Source organism: Leucoraja erinacea, chromosome 28 (genome assembly GCF_028641065.1).
Source record: "Leucoraja erinacea ecotype New England chromosome 28, Leri_hhj_1, whole genome shotgun sequence".
In the NCBI taxonomy this organism is placed as follows: domain Eukaryota; kingdom Metazoa; phylum Chordata; class Chondrichthyes; order Rajiformes; family Rajidae; genus Leucoraja; species Leucoraja erinaceus.
In genome coordinates, this window is record NC_073404.1 from 20,515,132 (window position 1) to 20,537,076 (window position 21,945).

Below are 21,945 nucleotides of genomic sequence, written 5' to 3' on the forward strand. Positions count from 1 at the left end.
TTCCTTTTCTCCAGCTTTCCAGTTACTCCAACTTTTTGTATCTATCTTCTGTGAAATATTAACTTAGTTTCCCACTCCACAGATGCGACCTAACATGCCAAATATTACTAGTACTCGATGCCTATTTCAATATTTACTATTCTTTGCTTTTCAAAGCCTAAACTTTCCCTTTTTCCCCCATGGATGGCCCTCTTCACAGGAAGAGCATATACAGTGCCCTCCATAATGTTTGGGACAAAGACCCATCATTTATTTATTTGCCTCTGTACTCCACCATTTGAGATTTGTAATAGAAAAAAAATCACATGTGGTTAAAGTGCACATTGTCAGATTTTCATAAAGGCCATTTTTATACATTTTGGTTTTACACTGTAGAAACTGGAACGGCGACTGTCAGAGTGGAACACACGCACATCGCTTCCTTCACCAGCCCGTTATGCAGGCGAGGGACAGGGCTAGCGGAGGTAGCACCGTCTGAGTGAAATTCACAGTGCAAAGGCAAGGTGATACCGCGAGGAACAGGAAGGTTGGTGCAGCAATTAAGACGGCTAAAGCACAGTGTTGGGTAAGTCCTTTAAAAGAGGCGGGGGGAGAAGGAATGGAGACAACTTTTAAGAAGCCAAGGATACACTGCTGTGAAGCTCGGTGGACATTTAACATTACTGGTCGGTTATCCTTGGTTCTGAAAACTACTGCTTATGTTTTTTCCCCCAATGAGCCAATGAAATTCACTGGTCAGCACCGGCTACAACCTATGAGAACCTATGACCTCCTGGCGACCCACCTACGGCACGAGAATTCTCGCTACTCTCCATGGCGGCTTCATTCTAGTCAATGCGGGAACTCCTCACGACCACGAAGGTGACTCTCCAGCTACCACCCGCAAACATGTGGCGCCTGCATAGTCTCCTGCAGTCGCTTAAAAAGTTGCCTAAGTGGGACAGGCCCATTACTTGTACAATGCATTATCAATACTTGGGGTGATCCCCTGGATCGTTGACTCCCTTTTAAAAACAGCGGGACACTGCAGCGAGGTACTGGAGAGTAAGCAGTGGCAGTAGGTTGCAGAACTGGACTGAATTGGCTTTTCTCCTGTCATGGACTTGTGCTGTTGTTATGGGATTGCTCTGGGGGCCAGCAGAAGTCCGTGGGCCGAGTAGCCTTTTCTGTCATATGGAAATGTGAGATTATGAAAAAAGTTGGTTCACAGAGACATGTCACATGCAAAGTTCTGATTCTTGGAATATTTAAACTGTTGTAAAGAATTAATAATGGGGATGTTTGTTTCATTACATAACAATAATTATGAACATGGTTCGTGCTCTTTTAGGTTCAGCCACCTTGAATCAGCCAAAGGTTATCATCATCATTCAGGAAGGAGGAAGAGTTGGACACAACATCATCTCCTCTTGGTAATTCTGGCCAATAACAAGATTGGCGTTATATCTGTATCCGATTTATTTCAATCAAAGTTGGGCAATTGAGAATGGAACAATAAGTAAGTGTGAACAGTGGTGGGTTTTTAATAGCTGTATTTATTTAAATTGTAGCAATTTACCAGATACGTTACACTGAATTGAAAACACAGGACCTCATCATACATGTGGGGCAGCTAATGGTTACTTTGTGCTTGGTTGTGAAAACATCTGCCACCCAACAACCATTTCATTCAAACCTTTTGAAGCAATAGGTTTTAATTAGGAGGTTTGATCGTCCTGATTTTGCTGTCCTCGTTCTCTCTATATTATTGGCTTTTACTGGAGTACTGTTCCACAGAGAGTGGCTGCCCTCCATTATTCAACCCAAATGCCCATTCTTCACAGGCATCAGTTTGGTGTTAGATAGAAGCTGGGAATAACATCTGTGAGCCTGATCAAATCCCTGCCCGCACAAGGTACCTGGCAGGAGAAAGCAATGAAGTCTTTGCTCCATTCTCCCGACACAACAATTTTAAGGTCCAGTTTAGGACCACCTCCCCGCTGTCCTGGCCACCATATTCTCTACTGCCAGAGTCCAAGAACTGAACCAGTATGGTTGGGGGGGGGGGGGGGGGGGGGGGGGGGGGTCACACCAGGTGATCCACATCGTCCACTGAGCAATGGGCTACCCCAACCTCTTGGATTACCTTTCTTCAAAAGGAGCACCGTATTTCTGAACCCTATGTGGTCTCATTGAAGGACTTGAATGCAAGCCCTAAGATTTGTGGACATTTTATGATAACAAGTATAGTTGTTAAGGATTCATAAATATTTCAGATATTTAAAGAGTGACTTTTACAGCACATAATTTTTAACACCTCAGAAAATAAAAATCTGTTCAAGAGATACTTTAAATTGTCTGTTACCTCCCTCAAAGGCCTTGTGTGGCTTCTAATACTAGTGTTCCAATAACGGTCCCCGACCTATTTCTATGCCCACTGATTCTGCTCGATCTGCTGCCTTTCTGGTTTTCCTTCGAATAATTCTGGTCTACTTCCTGATTTTTGGTGCTTCACATTTCCAGCAAGCATCACCTTCATTTCAAATGCCTTGTTCTCAATTTCATTGACGCCTCCCATTTATTTTTCTCTCATTCCCACTAGATCAGTAGCATTCTCGGTGCTTGAAAACTTTCAGTAAAGTTATTATCCAGTAAGCTCTAAAAGAAATGAGGATGAGATTCTTGACTTTATTAGTGCCTCAGGACTAAGTTGGAATTTAAAGCACTGTATAGAAAGCTACATGTTGTGGAAATCTCTGCTGGGTTCTATTCACAACTTAAATACTGACCACAAATGTTCAGTCAGTTGCATTTTTTATAATTCTAGCTGCATTAGAAACCCTAAGAAGATAATAGTGGTAAAATCAACTATTTCACCACCAGGAAAGATCATAGGTATTAACGTATGGGTGAAGAAAGATCAAGCCTGCTTTCAACGAAGCAAAATGGGATAATTAAAGCATGTTGAAAATGCCTCATAATTAGTACAACACCCAACATTTATTGCAGCTATTAACCTAGGTTAGATTCCTACTGTTTTAAGTGCTTTATAAAATGGATGCATTTTTCCCCAGTGAAAGGTGGGTTGTCAAATATTGAAATCAATTATTTAGACAGGCAGAGCTCCAAGCCCAAAGCTTTGTGTGTAGGAACGGTCTCCCTGCCCGAGGGCAGGGATGAAGACTGTAAACATCTCGAATCCCTGAAGTAAACAGTGCCTTCAGCGTGCTACAACCCTTCAGGTTTCTGGCCATGCATTTGTTGCTGAATCTTCTGCAGCATTTCTTGCATTCGCCGCAACTGCAAGACAAAAGAAGCAACAAGGCCACGATTATTTTACAAGGAAGATTAAGTCTTCTGGGTCCACATGAGAACAACTGCAGGTGTGTTTGTGGTCTCCTATCTTATCCGACTGACCACCCAAGCCGCTGTAGCCAGGATTGACCCTGTCCTGCCTGGAAGATCCCAGCATGCATTGTCCACCAGAGGTTATTACAAGAACTCTTTGCCTTCAATTTCCCCCCTCGTTTCCCTTGATAGCTGACCAGGTGTCACACTCGATGAATTAAAATAACAGATTGCATTTATATGGCAACTTGTCTGCATCTGCATTGCTGATGGAGAAAACTGGACAAGAGGCTGATGTGAATTGGTGAAGCTTATTGGCGAACATTATGAGTAACATAGCAGGTAGAACATAGTAATGTACAGCATAGGAACAAGCCCTTCAACACACAATGTCTATGCCGGATATGATGCCAAGATAAACTAATATCATCTGCATGCATATGATCTACCCTGTCTATGCTTCTCATAATTTTAGATAGACAATGGACAATAGGTGCAGGAGTAGGCCATTTCGCCCTTCGAGCCAGCACCACCATTCAATGTGATCATGGCTGATCATCCCCAATCAGTAAGAGCCCTATCTAGCTCTCTCTTGAAAGTATCCAGAGAACCGGCCTCCACCGCCCTCTGAGGCAGAGAATTCCACAGACTCACAGCTCTCTGTGAGAAAAAGTGTTTCCTCGTCTCCATTCTAAATGGCTTACCCCTTATTCTTAAACTGTGGCCCCTGGTTCTGGACTCCCCCAACATCGGGAACATGTTTCCTGCCTCTAGCGTGTCCAAACCCTTAACAATCTTATACGTTTCAATAAGATACCCTCTCATCCTTCTAAACTCCAGAGTGTACAAGCCCAACCGCTCAATTCTCTCAGCATATGACAGTCCCACCATCCTGGGAATTAACTTACGCTGCACTCCCTCAATAGGAAGAATGTCAAGATTCAAGATTAAAGAGAGTTTATTGTCATGTGTCCCTGATAGGACAATTAAATTCTTGCTTTGCTTCAGCACAACAGAACATGGTGGGCATTGACTACAGAACAGATCAGTGTGTCCATATACCATTATATAAATACAGTATATACACACATGAATAAATAAACTGATAAAGTGCAAATAACGGATAATGGGCTATTAATGTTCAGAGTTTTGTCCGAGCCAAGTTTAATAGCCTGATGGCTGTGGGGAAGTAGCTATTCCTGAACCCGGTTGTTGCAGTCTTCAGGCTCCAGTACCTTCTACCTGAAGGTAGCAGGGAGATGAGTGTGTGGCCAGGATGGTGTGGGTCCTTGATGATGCTGCCAGCCTTTTGAGGCAGCGACTGCAATAGATCCCCTCGATGGAAGGAAGGTCAAGGTCTGGGCAGTGTTTACTACTTTTTGTAGTCTTTTCCTCTCCAGGGCGCTCAAGTTGCCGAACCAAGCCACGATGCAACCAGTCAGCATGTTCTCTACTGTGCTCCTGTGGAAGTTAGAGAGAGTCCTTGACTAACCGACTCTCCGTAATCTTCTCAGGAAGTAGAGGCGCTGATGTGCTTTCTTGATAATTGCGTTAGTGTTCTCGGACCAGGAAAGATCTTCAGAGATGTGCACACCCAGGAATTTGAAGCTCTTGACCCTTTCAACCATGATATAAACGGGACTATGGGTCCCCATCCTACTCTTTCCAAAGTCCACAATCAGTTCCTTGGTTTTGCTGGTGTTGAGGGCCAGGTTATTGTGCTGGCACCATATGGACAGTCGCTCGATCTCTCTTCTATACTCTGACTCTTCCCCATCAGTGATACGTCCCACAACAGTGGTGTCGTCAGCTAACTTGATGATGGAGTTCGCACTATGACCGGCTACGCAGTCATGAGTATAGAGTGAGTACAGCAGGGGGTTGAGCACGCAGGTTTGAGGTGCTCCCGTGCTGATTGTTATCGAGTCTGACACAATTCCACCAATACGAACAGACTGTGGTCTGTGAATGAGGAAGTCGAGGATCCAATTGCAGAGGGATGCGCAGAGACCCAGTTCTGCGAGTTTGGTAACCAGCTTGGAGGGGATGATTGTATTAAATGCCGAGCTGTAATCAATGAATAACAGCCTGACATATGAGTTTTTGTTGTCCAAGTGGTCCAGAGCAGAGTGGAGGGCCAGCGAGATTGCATCCACCATTGATCTGTTGTGGCCGTAAGCGAACTGCAGTGGGTCCAGGTCCTTCCTCAAATTAGGGGACCAAAACCGCACACAATACTCCAGGTGTGGTCTCACTTGGGCTCTGTACAACTGCAGAAGGACCTCTTTCCTCCTATACTCCTCTTGTTATAAAGGCCAACATGCCATTCGCTTTCTTCACTGCCTGCTGTAACTGTATGCTTATCTTCATAGACTGATGAACAAGGACCCCAGATCCCATTGTACTTCCCCTTTTTCCAACTTGACGCCATTTAGATAGTAATCTGCCTTCCTGTTTTTTATACCAAAGTGGATAACCTCACATTTATCCACTTTAAACTTCATCTGCCATGCATCTGCCCACTCCCCCAACCTGTCCAAGTCACCCTGCATTCTCATAGAATCCTCCTGACAGTTCACACTGCCACCCAGCTTTGTGTCATCTGCAAATTTGCTAATGTTAGTTTGAATCCCTTCATCCAAATCATTGATGTATATTGTAAATAGCTGCGGTCCCAGCACCGAGCCTTGTGGTACCCCACTAGTCACTGCCTTCCATTCTGAAAGTGACCCGTTAATCCCTACTCTATGTTTCCTGTCTGCCAACCAATTTTCTATCCATGTCAGCACTCTACCCCCAATACCATGTGCCCTAATTTTGCCCACTAATCTCCTATGTGGGACCTTATCAAATGCTTTCTGAAAGTCCAGGTACACCACATCCACTGGCTCTCCCTTGTCCATTTTCCTAGTTACATCCTCAAAATATTCCAGAAGATTAATCAAGCATGATTTCCCCTTCGTAAATCCATGCTGACTCGGACCAATCCTGTTACTGCTATCCAAATGTGCGGCTATTTCATCTTTTATAATTGACTCCAGCATCTTCCCCATCACCGATGTCAGGCTAACTGTTGTATAATTCCCTGTTATCTCTCTCCTGCCTTTCTTAAAAAGTGGGATAACATTAGCTACCCTCCAATCCACAGGAACTGATCCCAAGTCTATAGAACATTGGAAAATTATCACCAATGCATCCACAATTTCTAGAGCCACTTCCTTAAGTACCCTGGGATGCAGACCACCAGGCCCTGGGGATTTATCAGCCTTCAGTCAAATCAGTCTACCCAACACCATTTCCTGCCTAAAGTGGATTTCCTTCAGTTCCTCTGTCGCCCCAGATCCTCTGGCCACTACTATATCAGGAAGATTGTTTGTGTCCTCTTTAGTGAAGAGGGATCCAAAGTACCTGTTCAACTCATCTGCCATTTCCTTGTTCCCCATAATAAATGCACCTTTTTCGGTCTTCAAGGGTACAAGATACTTCTATCAGGTCTCCCCTAAACCCCCAGCGTTCAAGAGAAAACAATCAACGTATGTTCAACCTCTCCTTACAGGTAGCAAATGGTAAACATTTTCTGCACACTTTCCAAAGCCACCACATCCTTCCTGCAACGGGGCAACCAGAACTGCATGCAATACTTTAAAGGTGGCCTAACCAAAGTCTTATAAAGCTGAATCATGACTTCCTGACTCTTGTACTAATGTCTGCGACCATTGAGAGTGAGCAAACCATATGCCTTCTTTAACATTCAATTTACTGTGTTACCTCTTTCAGGGAGCTCTGGACCTAGTCCCTAAGATCCCTGTGTACATCAATGCTGTTGAGGATCTTGCTGTGAAGGGTCTTGCCAATAAACATATACTTTCCACTTACATTCACCCTCCCAAGGTGCAGCACTTCACACTTGCTCAGATTAAACTCCATCTGCCATTTCTCCACTCATTTCTGTAGTTGATGTATATACTTCAATATGCGTTGACAGCTTTCTTCACTGCCCGCAATTCAGCAAACTTAGTGGCGGTTCCATGAAGAAATGGAGTGAGCCAAGTATACGGTTAGCCTGGAGATTTCTCTCATCACAGATTAATTAACTCTTCATTATACCAGGCGTGAGGTTATATATCCCAGAGGGACCAGTAGGTCTTGATGTAGCCAGTCACTTGAAGGTGGGCTAATTACGACAGAGACATTTGTTCTTACCTCCTCGTCCTTTTCCCGGATTATTTTCTCCGTCTCATTATCCGTCAGACCTGATACAATGGGAATTGGGAAATCTGTGCCACTTTCCCTTGTAAGTTTGCTGAAACAAATTGTAGGAACGTTTGAGTGTATATTTATTGTTTCACATTTCAAAGCATATGCACTGCGCTCGTTTCAACAGCCCTCTTCAACTTTTAGTTGAAGAACAGAATCAACAAAACAGCCATGACAATTATTTTCTTTTGGAATATCATCAGGAGAGGATTCCCAAACTGCATTTCTCTTGCAGTGAGCAGGGACGTGACATTTGCAGTTTGCTGCCCCCATTTCTAGGGTGGGCAGGTTGAATAAGACGGCTGGTTTCGTTATTTCCATCCTTACTTCCTTCTAGGATACATCTCATTAGATGTGGCGATTTTTTTCCAATCTGAATAAGCTTTGATTTAATCTCTTTTTTACCCCATCTAATTTATCTACCTTGTCCTCCATCACCGTCGTGGAGAACCGCACGTCTCAGCCATTTCTTCTGCCACCACAATATTTCCGTGTTCCAATCGGTCCAACATTCCTTAAACTAAATTTTTCACTTTCTGTATCTTTAGAACAGATTTTAATATTCTTTCATATGACACCTGCTGATCTTCACAATGTACACTTTACAATACATTGGAAATGGAAATTATTGTAATCATGTATTGTCTATCTGCTGACTGGTTAGCATGCTACAAAAGCTTTTCGCTGTACCTCAGTACACGTGACAGTAAACTAAACTGAACTTCCCCCACCTCCAGTTACTGTCCCTATTTGTAATCCGTTAAGCTTGAACTTGTTTATTTAAGAGCCTGAAAATTTATTATATTCGGATGAAAGGAAATTGATCTGAAATGTGTACTATATCCACTCTCCAGATAGCGTCTGACCTGCTTAATATTTCCAGCAATATCTGATTTATTTCAGTTTTCCAGCATCTGCAAGTGTTTTGAGTTTTGAATTTCCCATTTCACTTTAATTACTTTTCCAAAGGCATCCTGGGATCGGTAGCTTTAAATGCCATTCATTTCTCCATTAGGTAATGTATTGTTTGTACTTAAACTCTATTTGAAGGCTGCCCACATTTAACCTGACAATTTTGTTTCCCATACATCATGGCCAGATCCTGCACAACTGGCCAAATTGAGAGACACAGTGAATAGGACCAGAAGGAGGCTATTTGGCCTTTAGACCTGTTTCACCATTCAACGTGCTCATCAATGTTTGATGTTTGAATAATCCTTATTCTTTTCCATAACTACTTTAAACTTATTGAAGTGGTGATCCAAAATGGTCTTCAAACAAATTAAGTTCCACTTGGGTCCTTTACCAGAACTAGATCCAACACTTGGTTATCAGTTGGACTGTTGTTATGGAAATGATATTAGCTGATACAAATTGGGCTTTATATCGACTGGCTAAGAACAAATAAGGCTATAGAAAGTGGTGAACATCGCCTGGTCTATCATGGGTATTAGCCTATTCACCATTGAAGCGATGTACAGGGAGTGATGCCACATGAGGCAGCTAAGTGCTTCAAAGACCCTGGCAACCCTCTTATCTCACGGCTACTATCGGGATGGTGAATACAGTAGTCTGTGAATCATTACCTCCAAGTTCAAGAACAACCTGTTTTCCATCAACTGCACTATAATCTTGCACCATTCTGCTGTTTTTCACCAATTGGTGTATTTATTGGTTTTTTTATCACTACTTTGTTTATACTATATACCTTTGAGTTGTATGTGCACAAGGGATTTCATTGTACCCTGGTGTATTTGACAATAAACTGATCTGTATTTCTTTGGGTTTAATGAAGGAAAGATGTGCATTTAGAAATTGCCATTTTATAACCTAAATTTCTCAGAAGACTTTTTATGGTCTAATTACACACAGGAAGGTTCTTCAGAACATAAACATTATGAGATAATCTATTTCAGTGAAATTAATTCTCCAGAATATCTCTTGGGATACCTTGTCCAGTTCAATCCTCTGGATTATCCCTGACGTTGACTTCCCCACTATTGGGTCTATGCCTTTAGGCACCAAATCTTTAGCTCTGGAGTTCTCTCCTTAATCCTCTGCTTTCACGCGCCTCTTCCTTCCTTCAAGATGCTCCTTACATTTGTGCACAAGATGCTCCTAAACGCTTGTTATCTACCTGAATTGTTATCCGAAAGTCATGTTGTTTAGCTGGGTGCCCAGCAGGTAAGGCAATCTCTTCTGTCTATTCTTTAAAATTAAGTGGGATATTTTATATTCACATCAGAAGGCAAATGTTGGGCTTGCTTTAATGTTTCATGTGAAAATGCGCCACCTAGTGGTAAATTCCTTCAGACCTGCATCAGACACCAAATTATTTTTGTTTTTACATTTTATAAACTGATGAATGAATCGGGGGAAAAAAAAGGTAAAAAGGAAAGAATGAAGAAAAAGAAAAAGAAGAAAAAACCCTGAACTGCCAAAAAAGTGAGGGGAAAAAAAGAGAAAAGAAAAACAGAGATATGTCCCACTATCCTTCCCTACCCCCGCTCACCCAACTCGAGCATCGGTTTTAAAATTGTGTTCAACCATTCTATTGTTGAAGAAATTCAATGAAAGGAGACCTTGTTTTGGAAAATTGGTCTGATTCTTTTCTAAATGTAGTGTCGAGGTCATTTCTGTGATCCACATCTTCACTGCGCCAAATTAGTTATATATTCAGGTTTATGGAATAAACTTGACCCCATACCTTCTAATTTCAATGCAGTAGTGCTGGCATTGAGTACAGGCAAAAATGCTATGATCAGGAGCTGAACGAATTGAGGTCTTTAAACATAATCAACGGAATAGCTGCAGAGAAGCCATCTCCTATGGCAAGCAGATCCAGAACAAATTAGCACAATTATAAACGTAGAGCATGGCAAATCATAAAATATTGTTACAACCAAGAGGGAATGGACAAGATCAGCGTTATTCCATGAAAGCTATGGCTGCTGGGCCATGCTCAAATCGACAGGTCATTATATCAAGACATTTGTTTTGGTAGCAGGTAAATAGAATTGACACACTCATCATCTATGCTTTGAAAGGCAGAAGAAGTCTGAAGAACCAAATGCTGCATTCCTGTTCACATGGGTCATCTCGGTTAAACATAAATGGATTAATCAATAAAGATTCTCTGTAACAGGATCAAAATGTTGCTATCACATCCAACCCTGCAAAATATTTTGGATGTGACATTTTTTCTGGTCACATTTAAGATTCCTTTTCTAGTTTGCTGCTGAATAAAGTGGATAAAGTCTAACCCGAGGTTTTAATCCCATTATACGATGCATGCAAATTCTGCTTTTGCTAGTGATAAAATGCTTGTAAATATTTGATGAACTCCATTCAAGGATGGAGCTATTGTAAATAACTAAGGGACTACAGAACTCTCTTATAGACTTATCTTGTTTTGTTTATTTGTGGGTTTAAGACAGTAAACCTGCGGTGACTAAAAGTTCTTGAGTAAAACAGGTCTGAAAATGATGATTTGTAGGAAACGCAACCTATCTCAACCTGCAACAGAACCAGAAACATTTTAATATTCTTAATACCGATTTCAACGGTAATTATTTCTAGATACCAAGGCATTTATTTTTTTAGTCCAAAGAGGAAAACCTGGAGGGAGGCAGTACAACTGAGAATGCTGGCTTCAACTTTCCTCAGGACTGACTGTGGAGAATTCACACCATCGTGCCACAAAGGGATTTGCTCATCCAGCCTCTGCTAATCAATGGCATCATCTCTGGTTTGTATCTCACCTTTTTCTCCATATCCCTTGTACCTTTTAGAAAGAGAAGGTCTCCATGTTTTAAAACCACAATTCCAGCAAGGTCTCCAAGCAAGAACTGGGCAACCTTATTCCTACGTAGTGCCCATTCTCCCTCGTGTCCCAGAAAGATTCACTAAAGCACAACTGCAATTCCTTGCACCAGACTATCCAAGCCTCCCCTTTTAGAGTGCAAGCTGGCTTTAACTGGAGCCAGCTATTGACAAGAATGACGCTTTACTAATGTGGCTACTTCCATATCTTTGAACTGAGCAGGCAGCTGTGCATAACAATCACTGCATGAGATTAATTATACATTGCAATCCCTTGGATCATTGTTGAGTGGAACAAATGTCGCCACCGACATCACCCTGTTCACCTTTTGAATTGGTTGACAGCATGAATAATAATGCGTTTCAGATGCCGAGTTGACTACATTATTTCAGTATTGCAAAGTAATTAAATATTGACCCCTTTTGTGTTCAGGAAGTGTTCAAAGCAAGAGATTAACCGCAGGTAGACACAAAATGCTGGAGTAACTCAGCGGGTGAGGCAGCATCTATGGAGAGAAGGAATGGGCGACGTTTTGGGTCGAGTCTCTTCCTCAGACTCTTGGGAGACATTTCAGGTCAAGACCCTTCTTCAGACATATGGATAGCAGCTGTGAGCTGGTCACATTCCCTCAGGACTAACTTTTCTTTCTAATGATACAACTAATTGTAATACTGGAATGGACCAAAACACATTGCTCCAGACATTTTTCTATCATCATATTTAATCACATTGTCTGGTGTCATGATGTGCAGATGATTTCCAAACAAAACCACTTATGGCAGAATGTGGGAAGTTGCAATCATTTTTACTTTCCAGCTCTATTGTATTTATTTATTCATTTTGGCTACTCACCTATCATCTTTTCTAGTACTTATTTCTCTAGTGAGGTGCTATTTCTCGTTGAAGTATATCTTGTGTAGCTCCAATGGGTTATAGCTTTCCAGAAGAAAACTGCGGTAAGCAATGTTTGTACGTCTCCTTTCTAGGAACACAATGGTCAAAGACCTGCATGGTTTTGAACATACCCAATATGCCAGCTGAGGCAATAATGGAACCAGCAATTATTTACATTATGCTCAAAAGTCAGTCTGTACAATTCATCACCGACGCAAGGGTTAAACAGTCTCATTTTATAGGAAATTGTTCTAATCTGTGCAAAGTTTGTTATTCCACAAACACAAGGAGTGCCTGGTTGGTATGTCCTCATGATGCAACACTGGTATCCACCCCGACGAGAGCATTACACATTTCTGATTATATTTCTGACCGAGTATTGCTTTACCTACTAATCGACTGGGCCGCACAAAATGAACACTGGCGAAAATTGGGTCTGCTCTCCACCATTCTTTAATGGCATAGCTTTAGGCACATAGCTTTAAGGTGAGAGGGACAAAGTTTAAAGGGGATGTGCAGGGCAAGTTTTTCTTAGTTACTCAGAGGGTGGCGAGTGAATGGAACGAGCTGCCAGGGGGTGATGGTTGAGGCAGATATGTAGTGTATTTAAAATACTTTGGGATAGGCATATGGTTATACAGGAAAGGGAGGGATGTGGATTATATGCAGGCAGACAAGAATTAGTCTTGGTATCATGTTCAGCATTCAAAAGTGGGCCAAGGGACTAGTTCTATGGTCTATTCTAACTGGTGGCCAAAGATCTCATTTGCTTTTGTAACTATTGTCTCAGTTTATTCTGCCACAAAGATCTATGCACATATACCCCAGATACCAATGTTCCTGCACCATCATTAGAAAATTCTCTTGTTTGTATTTCTGCCTCCCATCCTTTCTGCCAAAATGCATCACCTCGCAGTTCTCTGTGCTAAATTCCATCTGCCACCTCTGCACCCCCCGTTCTGTCAGCTTGCAATTTTACAGTGTCTTTATTAAGACTCGTGTGGTGACAAACATGTACAGTAAAAAACACATGCTAAGTGCTCAGATTAGCTGCATATCAGTGACTGAGGGGAGGAGGGTGCCTAGTCCATCTTAGGAAAGGCCTCAGTCTTTAAATAGTGCAACATAACCATTAATATTCACAACCTAACATTGAACATCCAGGATAGAAGACTTTTGGACCACTGATCTGTGCCTAGACCCCAAAAGAGAGGCAAACTATAGCAATGGTGGAAAAAGGAGTCTTCAACATTGAATTCTCCTTCATTTTCTGAGGAATTCCCAAAGTGGTTTGCAAACATATTGATTTTACAGAGCAGAAAATTTAGTTGTAAAGGCTAATTGGGCCAGCAGGATCCTGCAAGTGGGATTGAAAGGATAACCATGCTTGGTAGAGGACTGCTTCTCTTTTCTATCTTCATAAAAATTAAAAATTGGTTCGCCCATCTGCAAAGTAACGACTTGCCTCGGCTGAAGGCATGTAGGTTCTTTTCTTGGGCAATATTACAGTTGCTGCCGAATCTGCCAGAACTTGACTTGATTTCAGGGTTGAGGCCCTGGGAAGTAGCCTTGGTTCAGTCATGCCATTCCTAGTAGAGGAATCACAGTAGTTACCTTATTGCAGTTGACTACATACTAAGATAGCCTATCAATTACTGTTAATATCTTACTGAGAACGACCTTTAGAGAGCTATTAGGAGCTGGCGATGTTTCTCATTTTGTAAACTGGACAATAAATATTAGGGTCAATTCCAAGCTTTGGACCTCATCTTACTGGAGCTGGGGATCTGGACATTTTGCTCCATAATTAGTCTGCAATGTATATCTTCAACAAGACCAAGGACTGGTCAAGCAATGAACTGAAGGTGACCATAACCGTTAGACAAGTTTTGACCCGGGTGGGTACAGAAGACTGCTGAGAGCAATAAATCCCTGCATTTAGTTTTTAGTTTTAGAGATACAGCGGAGAAACAAGCCCTTCAGCCCACTGAGTTGATTCTGACCATCAACTACCCATTCACACGAGTTCTATGTTATCCCACTTTCTCATCCACTCCTTACACACTAGGGGCAATTTACAGAAGCCAATTAACATACAAACCAAATGTCTTTGAGATGTCCTTGAGATGTCCAAGCATGTGAATCCCTGCCCCTTGCACCAGCTCCTCAGCCAAGCACTCATCTATCTTATCTTCCTGTTCCTACCCTCATTAGCATGTGGCACTGGGAATAATCTAGAGATTACTAGCCTGAAGGTCCGGCTTTTTAATATTTTTGCCAAACTTCCTCTCTTCATCTCGCTGGGTCTCTTCCCTTTTCCTACCCGTGCCATTTTCACCAACATACACGACTTCTGGCTGCTCATCCTCCCCTTTGAGAATGTCATGGAGCCACTCCAAGACATCCTGGATCCTGGAACCAGGAAGGCCACACAGGACTTGGTGTCCCGATTGCTGCAACAGAATCTCCAATCTGCTTCCATAATTAACAAGTCTCCAACCAGAATGGCTCTGCCTGACATTACTTCTATTAATGGGAGTAACATCCAATAGTCTGGAAAATCAGCGAGTTCAACACGACCTTTGGGAGTGGATTATTGGAACTTTACTGCAATCAGATTTATTTTATTTAATTTTAAACCTTGCATGTACAATATTGCATGCACTTACTTCCTGTTTCTCTCCTTCACTACCATCCTGGTCATGCTCTGGATGCACTGTGCTCGGTAATTTTCATAGTGCACGTCACGGGTCACATCTTTCAGGTCCTGCATGTGCGTTCGGATCAACATGTTTCGTAACTTCACAAAGTCACAGTGCGTTGGATTCTCCACTGTGAAGAGACACAACCGGACAGAACAAAGGATGTGGTTAAAATACGAGTTTTGTTTCAGAACACAAGGTGTTCCAAAGTACTTTATGAACATTGACTTATTCTGATATGCAGTCTTTTTTTTTTTTGCTATGCAATCAAATGAAAGATTGCATGCAGGGATAACAATGAGACAAAGAGACATAGAGCTGAAGAAGGGTCTCAAGAAACGTCACTTATTCTTTTTCTCCAGAGATGTTGCCTGATCCACAGAATTGCTCCAGCACTTTTTGTTTTGCTCAAGTTTCCAGCATTTTCAGTTTCTTATGTTGGGATTTTCCCGATAACAAGGTGACCAAAACTGAACACAAAGTGTGGTCTCACCAATGCCTTGTACAACTGCAACATAAAGCCCTAACTCCTACACTCAATGCCCTTTCTGATGAAGACCTGCATGAAAAAAACCTTATCACCACCTGTGATACCATCTCCAGGGAACTATGTACTTGTACTCTTAGGACCCTCTGTTCTACATCACACACCAGACTCCTATCCTTCACTGTAGAAGTCATACGCTGGTTTAACTTCCCAAAAAATCAAGGCACCACAGTAATTCTTGACAACTTTAATGATATCACCGTCAATCAAGAAAGATCAAGTTTATTGTCACATGCACGTTCGGTGAGGTAGAGGTACAATCAAATTCTTGCTTGCAGCAGCATCACAAGCACATAGACGCTGACAAACACACAAATACCTATTTTAAAAGTAGACAAAAATGCTGGAGAAACTCAACGGCGGGGCAGCATCTATGGAGCGAAGGAATAGGTGATGTTTCGGGATGAGACCTTCCTTCAGACTGATGTGGGGGGAGGGGGGGGGGGGGGGGGGGGGGCGGGAAGAAGAAAGGAAGATGCAGAGACAATGGGCTGTGGGAGAGCTGGGAAGGGGAGGGGAAGGAGGGAGAAAGCAAGGACTACCTGAAATTGGAGAAGTCAATGTTCATATCACTGGGGTGTAAATTACCCAAGCGAAACATGAGGTGTTGCTCCTCCAATTTGCGGTGGGACTCATTCTGGCCATGGAGGAGGCGCAAGACAGAAAGGTGGTATACGGAATGGGAGGGGAAGTTGAAGTGCCGGGAGATTGGATTCGTTAATGCGGACTGTGTGGAGGTGTTGGGTGAAGCGATCGCCAAGCTTGCATTTGGTCTCACCGATGTAGAGCAGTTGACACCAAGAGCAGTGGATGCAATAGATGAGGTTGGAGGACATGCAGATGAACCTCTGCCTTAACCGGAAAGACTGCTTGAGTCATTGGATGGAGTCGAGGGGGGAGGTAAAGCGACAAGTGTAGCATTTCCTGCGGTTGCAAGGGAAAGTATCAGGGGAGGGGGTGGTTTGTGTGGGAAGGGACGAATTGACCAGGGAGTTACGGAGGGAGCGGTCTCTGCGGAAAGCCGAAAGGGGAGGAGATGGGAAGATGTGGTCAGTGGTGGGATCCCGTTGGAGGTGGCGAAAATGTCGGAGGAATTTACAGCTCACCCGCTGAGTTTCTCCAGCACGTTTGTCTACCTTAGATTTTTTCAGCATCTGCAGTTTTTTCTTAAACAATACCTATTTTAATGTTATCTGCAAACTCACAAATCATGCCTTATATATTCCCAGAAAAGTTCAGATATAGATGGCAAACAATAATGGACCCAACACCGACCGACCGATCGAGGCACATTTCTCTAGTCATAAGCCTTTGCCATGTGCCTTTTCCTTTGAGTGGTGTGACCTCTAGGATATTGTGTTTAGCTGATAAGATGGGGGGAGATGTATTCATTATTTTTATTTGTTAAGGTCACTGCTTGGGTTATTGCCAGTGAAGAAATGGCCTAAACAAACACATCCCATGCCAATTACAGAGGAATGGTGCAGAAATATCAGCGAACCTCCTTCTCCTGGAAAGCATCATGCTGGGGTCAGTGCTCGGATTGTTAGTGTGATAAAAGCAGGAGACAACTTACTTGATTCAGGAAATGCTGGAAATTACAAGAAAAAATGTGTAGGGTTGTAGTATATATAAGCAGAGAGCAGACACACTGTGGAAGCATGAAGGGAAAAGGGGCCAACTTAATGATAACATTGAGGTCATGTTGGGAGGGGCAATAGATAGATTTAGGAGGTGTTTAGACTACAAGGCATAGCTAGTTGAAGTAAAGATAAACATAGAATGTTGTAAACAAGACTGAAGGGAAAAAACTAATCATGAATTAAGAAGGGATCTTTATTAACTATTTGTCAGACAAATTGGAGGATGGGTTTTTAAATTTCATTGCAAAAAGTAGAAGGTTTCTCTAAGAGGGAGAAATCAAGGATGAATTATTACAAAAAATGTTGATAACTGCTGAATTATTTTAAAAAAAATGTAAACTCCACAACGTAACCATTGAAATACAGAATATAAGAGGTTGTGGGTGTTGCAAATCTTGAAACACTTTGGCTTCTCTCAGAGTGAATCCTAATGCCTGTTGTCAAGGCCTTGAATAAACTGACTTGTTTGAAAAACCACTGCTCTACGAGATGTTCTTTGAACCTGCCCGATCTGAGCTGTAATTAAGAGGGCGACTGCACCCCATGTGAAAGCCAGATTCAGGGTACAGGTTAAACACACAATTTCCTCCAACACTTTGTATTAAAATTGTTATGCATTTTGCAACAGGAATGAAATCCAGACTGAGATTCCAGGATTCAAATGATACACTGATGGCTTTTATTAATGAAGAAATTAAACATATCCTGAAGAAATATGTTTTTTATGTTACTGGTGTGGAAAACAAAGAAAGAAATTCCTCTGGTAATGTGCCCAGCAATAAATTAGCCTTCATTATTGAAAGAACCAGTAAAACAATGTATAAATTCCACAATTCTCTGGCTTAGATTCACTTTGCTGTGGTTATGCCAGAAACTTTGCTGACCAGAGTAAAAACCCAATTGCCACATAAATCTGAAACACGAAACAGGAGAAGGGGAACAACCTAACATTCAGTTTACTTTTCCTCATAAAACGTTTTGTTTTGTGGAGGAAGTGACAAATAATATTGTGTTCAGAAACAGCTCATACCTCTTTGGATTTGAAAATGTACATTTTGAAACGGTGCACACACACACACACACACACTGACGTTTCAGAGAGATTAATTTGAGAAAATCTCCCCTCCTCCCACTTTCCCACTTTTGACAAATAACACAAAGCATTATTGTTGTGCGTTACCTTCTACAATTCCCCAGGGATAAAGTCGTCCTCGAACTCTCCTTCCTTTGGCTTCAACCACAGTGTTGCTTCCAATCACAGTGAATGGGATGCTGTCCTGGAGCAGATAATTAGATAAGAAAACATAAGAAAACAAACTGGTTAAAGGTGATAGATCTCACTGAAGACACTGGTCACCGGCCAGCACCAAAAATTGAGTCAGAGTTTGAGTTTAATGTAAACGGTTCATTAAACAGGTGAAAACTGGGCCCAGCAACTCTTGTAATCTCAGCATCAAGTGGATACATTTTGGACAATTCTTTGTCATCAGAGTGGTGCCAATCTTGCTAGGGTTAGGAACATAACGTTGTAAAAGAACATAAAAGACTGACTTATCTCAGAGAGGTCAATAAACCAGGAGCATCCAAGCATACAATTATATTGGTAGAAGAATTAGAGGACATTTTGGGAACCTTTACTAATCCGTCCATGCAGGTCTGGACATCACAGCCCTGAGAAAGGTGTGATATACTAAGAGACTTATTCCAAAGACACTACAAATGATTACTGCCAAAATCTCCAAACCAAAAGGGCGAGATTGACAATGGTTGGGCTTCATGGCAACAGTACAGGAGGTCAGAGTGGGATGAAGAATTAAAGTGGCAGACAACAGGAAGATCAGGGTCACCCATCACACACTGGAGGAACAGTACCTCATTTCCCATATGGGCACGTGGCACCTCCTGGACTTAATAATGAATTCTCCGTATGCAGGTAACTTGATTTCTGCCTGTATCAGTCGCCCAACTTTGACAATGGCTCAGCTTGTTTGGTGCTTTTTGCCCTTCTTTATTTTCCTGTTTGTTTCTCTCTGGGAGTGGAGGCCACCCCAGCCTGACCTGCCAGGCGTTACTTCTTGCTCAACATTACGCAACTCCCATGTTCTTTAGTCTGTGTTCTCACTCTCAAATGGCCCCATTCACTCACTGACCAGATAACCTTGTTTCCAGTTTCTCCCCATGTCACACCACTTTTGCTCTATCAGTGACAACCTCTCTCCCACCCTCCTTGCAGCTTCCTTTCTCCTCCTTCCCAGGTCTGAGGAATCTGAAACAATAACTCTGTTCTCTTGCCACAGGTGCGACCAGACCTGCTGAATATTTCTAGCGTTTTCAGTTTTTACTTTGGAAAACCAGGGAACAGTTCAGCTTTGTCGGGATAGACATTCTGGAAGAGAATTGGCAGTGAATTCAACAGGTAGTTGAAAAAAAAAGATGCCGTATGTTATGTGAATGCACTGGATGCATTGTAGTTGTTAACTGTACAGAAGAGATTGGTAACTCTTTTCATGCCTATGTGCCAGGTTTATGACCCATTACACAGTTTTCAACCACATGACTGTCATATTGTGCCCATAACTCTTCCTCACCTTCAATTCCTGATCCTGCTGTTTAAATTCCTCATCTTCATCGGAGTCACAGTCTGGGAATTGATAGATTTTGATCCCATAGGATTTGATTTCTTCACGGATCTATAGATAAGATTGTTAGAACAATGTCACGTTGGTGTCACAGATAGCAGTGGTAAATGAAGTAGAGAGGATTCTTTTCCCTCGGCCAAACCACAATAATAACAGATCCAGGAGCTCACAATGTTCACACAAAATGTGTCTGGTTTATGTCTATAATCGGAAGCTAAACAGAATGACCACTGTGAGTTTTAAGTAGCCTGAAAGCATCGTTGACATTTCCTATAACTATGATGCATTATCAGCAGTGATTACCAATATCTCACTGCGCCAAGGGAAAGGCAACAGCACTCAAAGCTCCATAACCTTAATCGTAATGGCAGCTTTAACGATTTTTGAACAATACTGGTGAAAATCGTTACTCTGATGGGTAGTGACATTGTTTATGCAAAATGTGGATGTAGGAATACTTATACTTACACAGAACCACCTCAGGAACACTCTTCAGTCACCACAAATTATTATGAAGCACATTGCATTTGCTACTACTGGGGAATGCAGCAACTAAATCCTATACAAAGACATTATATTAACTATTTTGATCGTGGCTAGAAAGGAAAGGATAATGATGAGTATATCATTACATCAGCTATTGGTTTTAAAGTCAGATCCAAATGATCAACAACACTAAACAACACTCCCATTTCAATACCTTGGAGCAGAACCATCAATTACACGTTCAAGTTCGGGAGTGTGGTTTTAGTCCTGGGCTGTTTAGTTTATTATTGTTACGTGTACCGAGGTATAGTGAAAAGCTTTTGTTTGTGTGCTATCCAGTCAGAGAAAGCTATACATGAATGCAATCAAGCCATCCACAGTGCACAGATAAAGGGTAAAGGGAACAACATTCAGTGCAGGATAATAATATAGAACATTGTTCTTATAATCCACTTTAACCAAATGGTTGACCCAATATGATGCAAGAATAATAAGTTCTCCGATCTGCAGACTAGTGTTTCTTCAAAGATGCGGAGAGAGCAACCCGTTGTTTTAACATCTAACGCATCACCATTTTAAGATTGCCAATCCAAACATCATCTAGGGATTGCACAGAATTGAATATTAATAGTAACCAACCTTTGGAGAAAAGTGCCCTTCCTAAACACAGATTGCATTTCAACAAACACAATCACACCTGACACCCCTCACACCTGAAGAGCCCTCGGGACTTGACCCGGAGTCTCGGGTAATCAAGGACAATTATAAGGACTCCAAACACTTTGGACTGAACTCCAGGCCCTAGCAGATGGAGCAATAGTCATACAGTGCGGAAACGGGCACTTCAGCCAAACTTTCCCATGCCGAACAGCATACCCCATCACCGCTAGTCCTACCCGCCTGCGTTGGGCTGATATCCCTCTAAATCTATCGTAAAGCCTGCTCCAGTGAGTGTTATTGTAAAGTGGCCACCAAGTTGGAGTCTGTGACCCAAAATAGAAAATTACCGAAATGATCAAGTAGATCATTCCCTAAAGGTGAAAGGACAGATGCAGGTTTGTGGCATCTTACCCAAAGACCAGTCTGACCAAATGCTGACTGACTGTTATACAATCAAATATTGTGACCTCTAGGAATATATGCATCAAAGGTTGGCAACGCCATCGTAAACCTATGATCATCTGCTCAGAAGCAAGGCAGCTACAGCCTAAGTCAGGCCGATTCCTGAAATACATTTGCAACCAGGGGCATCTTCTCTCAAGTAGGTGACTATGGAGAAATCTAAAACTGACAGTCTTTTCCAACAGTGGATGAAATTATCGCAGACAAAACGACCTGTGGATGTAAACAAATGTGGTGACTAATGTGAACCATCAAATTACCTTTGACTTCATTTTGTTAACCTCTGCGGGAGTCAGTGTGTCAGCTTTGGCAAGGATTGGAACAATGTTCACCTTGTCGTGCACAGCTTTCATGAATTCCACATCCAATGGACGTAACCTTCAAAACCAAATAAAGTTTAATCAAAAGAAAAACTCAGAGAAGACTGTGAGTGCTTGGTAAGAAGTAGAACGGAAATCTATCACAATATGGATTAGAGTGCCCAAACCTCTTCATAACATAGAGG

At 42.1% G+C, this 21,945-nt stretch overlaps 1 protein-coding gene across 6 annotated transcripts in view; it reads right to left on the minus strand.

Moving 5' to 3' along the window:
• Nucleotides 1–1,515: 1,515 nt before the first annotated feature.
• LOC129710754 (septin-4-like) overlaps nt 1,516–21,945 on the minus strand; it is a 65,384-nt gene continuing 44,954 nt past the window's right edge. For 5 of the 6 annotated variants that reach the window (XM_055657980.1, XM_055657979.1, XM_055657981.1 and 2 more), the window contains 6 exons: nt 21,701–21,818; nt 19,782–19,883; nt 18,374–18,470; nt 14,971–15,133; nt 7,531–7,630; nt 1,516–3,279 (listed from right to left, as the gene is read on the minus strand). In XM_055657980.1, the coding sequence (XP_055513955.1) occupies nt 3,208–3,279; nt 7,531–7,630; nt 14,971–15,133; nt 18,374–18,470; nt 19,782–19,883; nt 21,701–21,818 (652 nt within the window). In that variant the 3' untranslated portion in view covers nt 1,516–3,207. The other variant, XM_055657978.1, reaches the window with a different exon arrangement.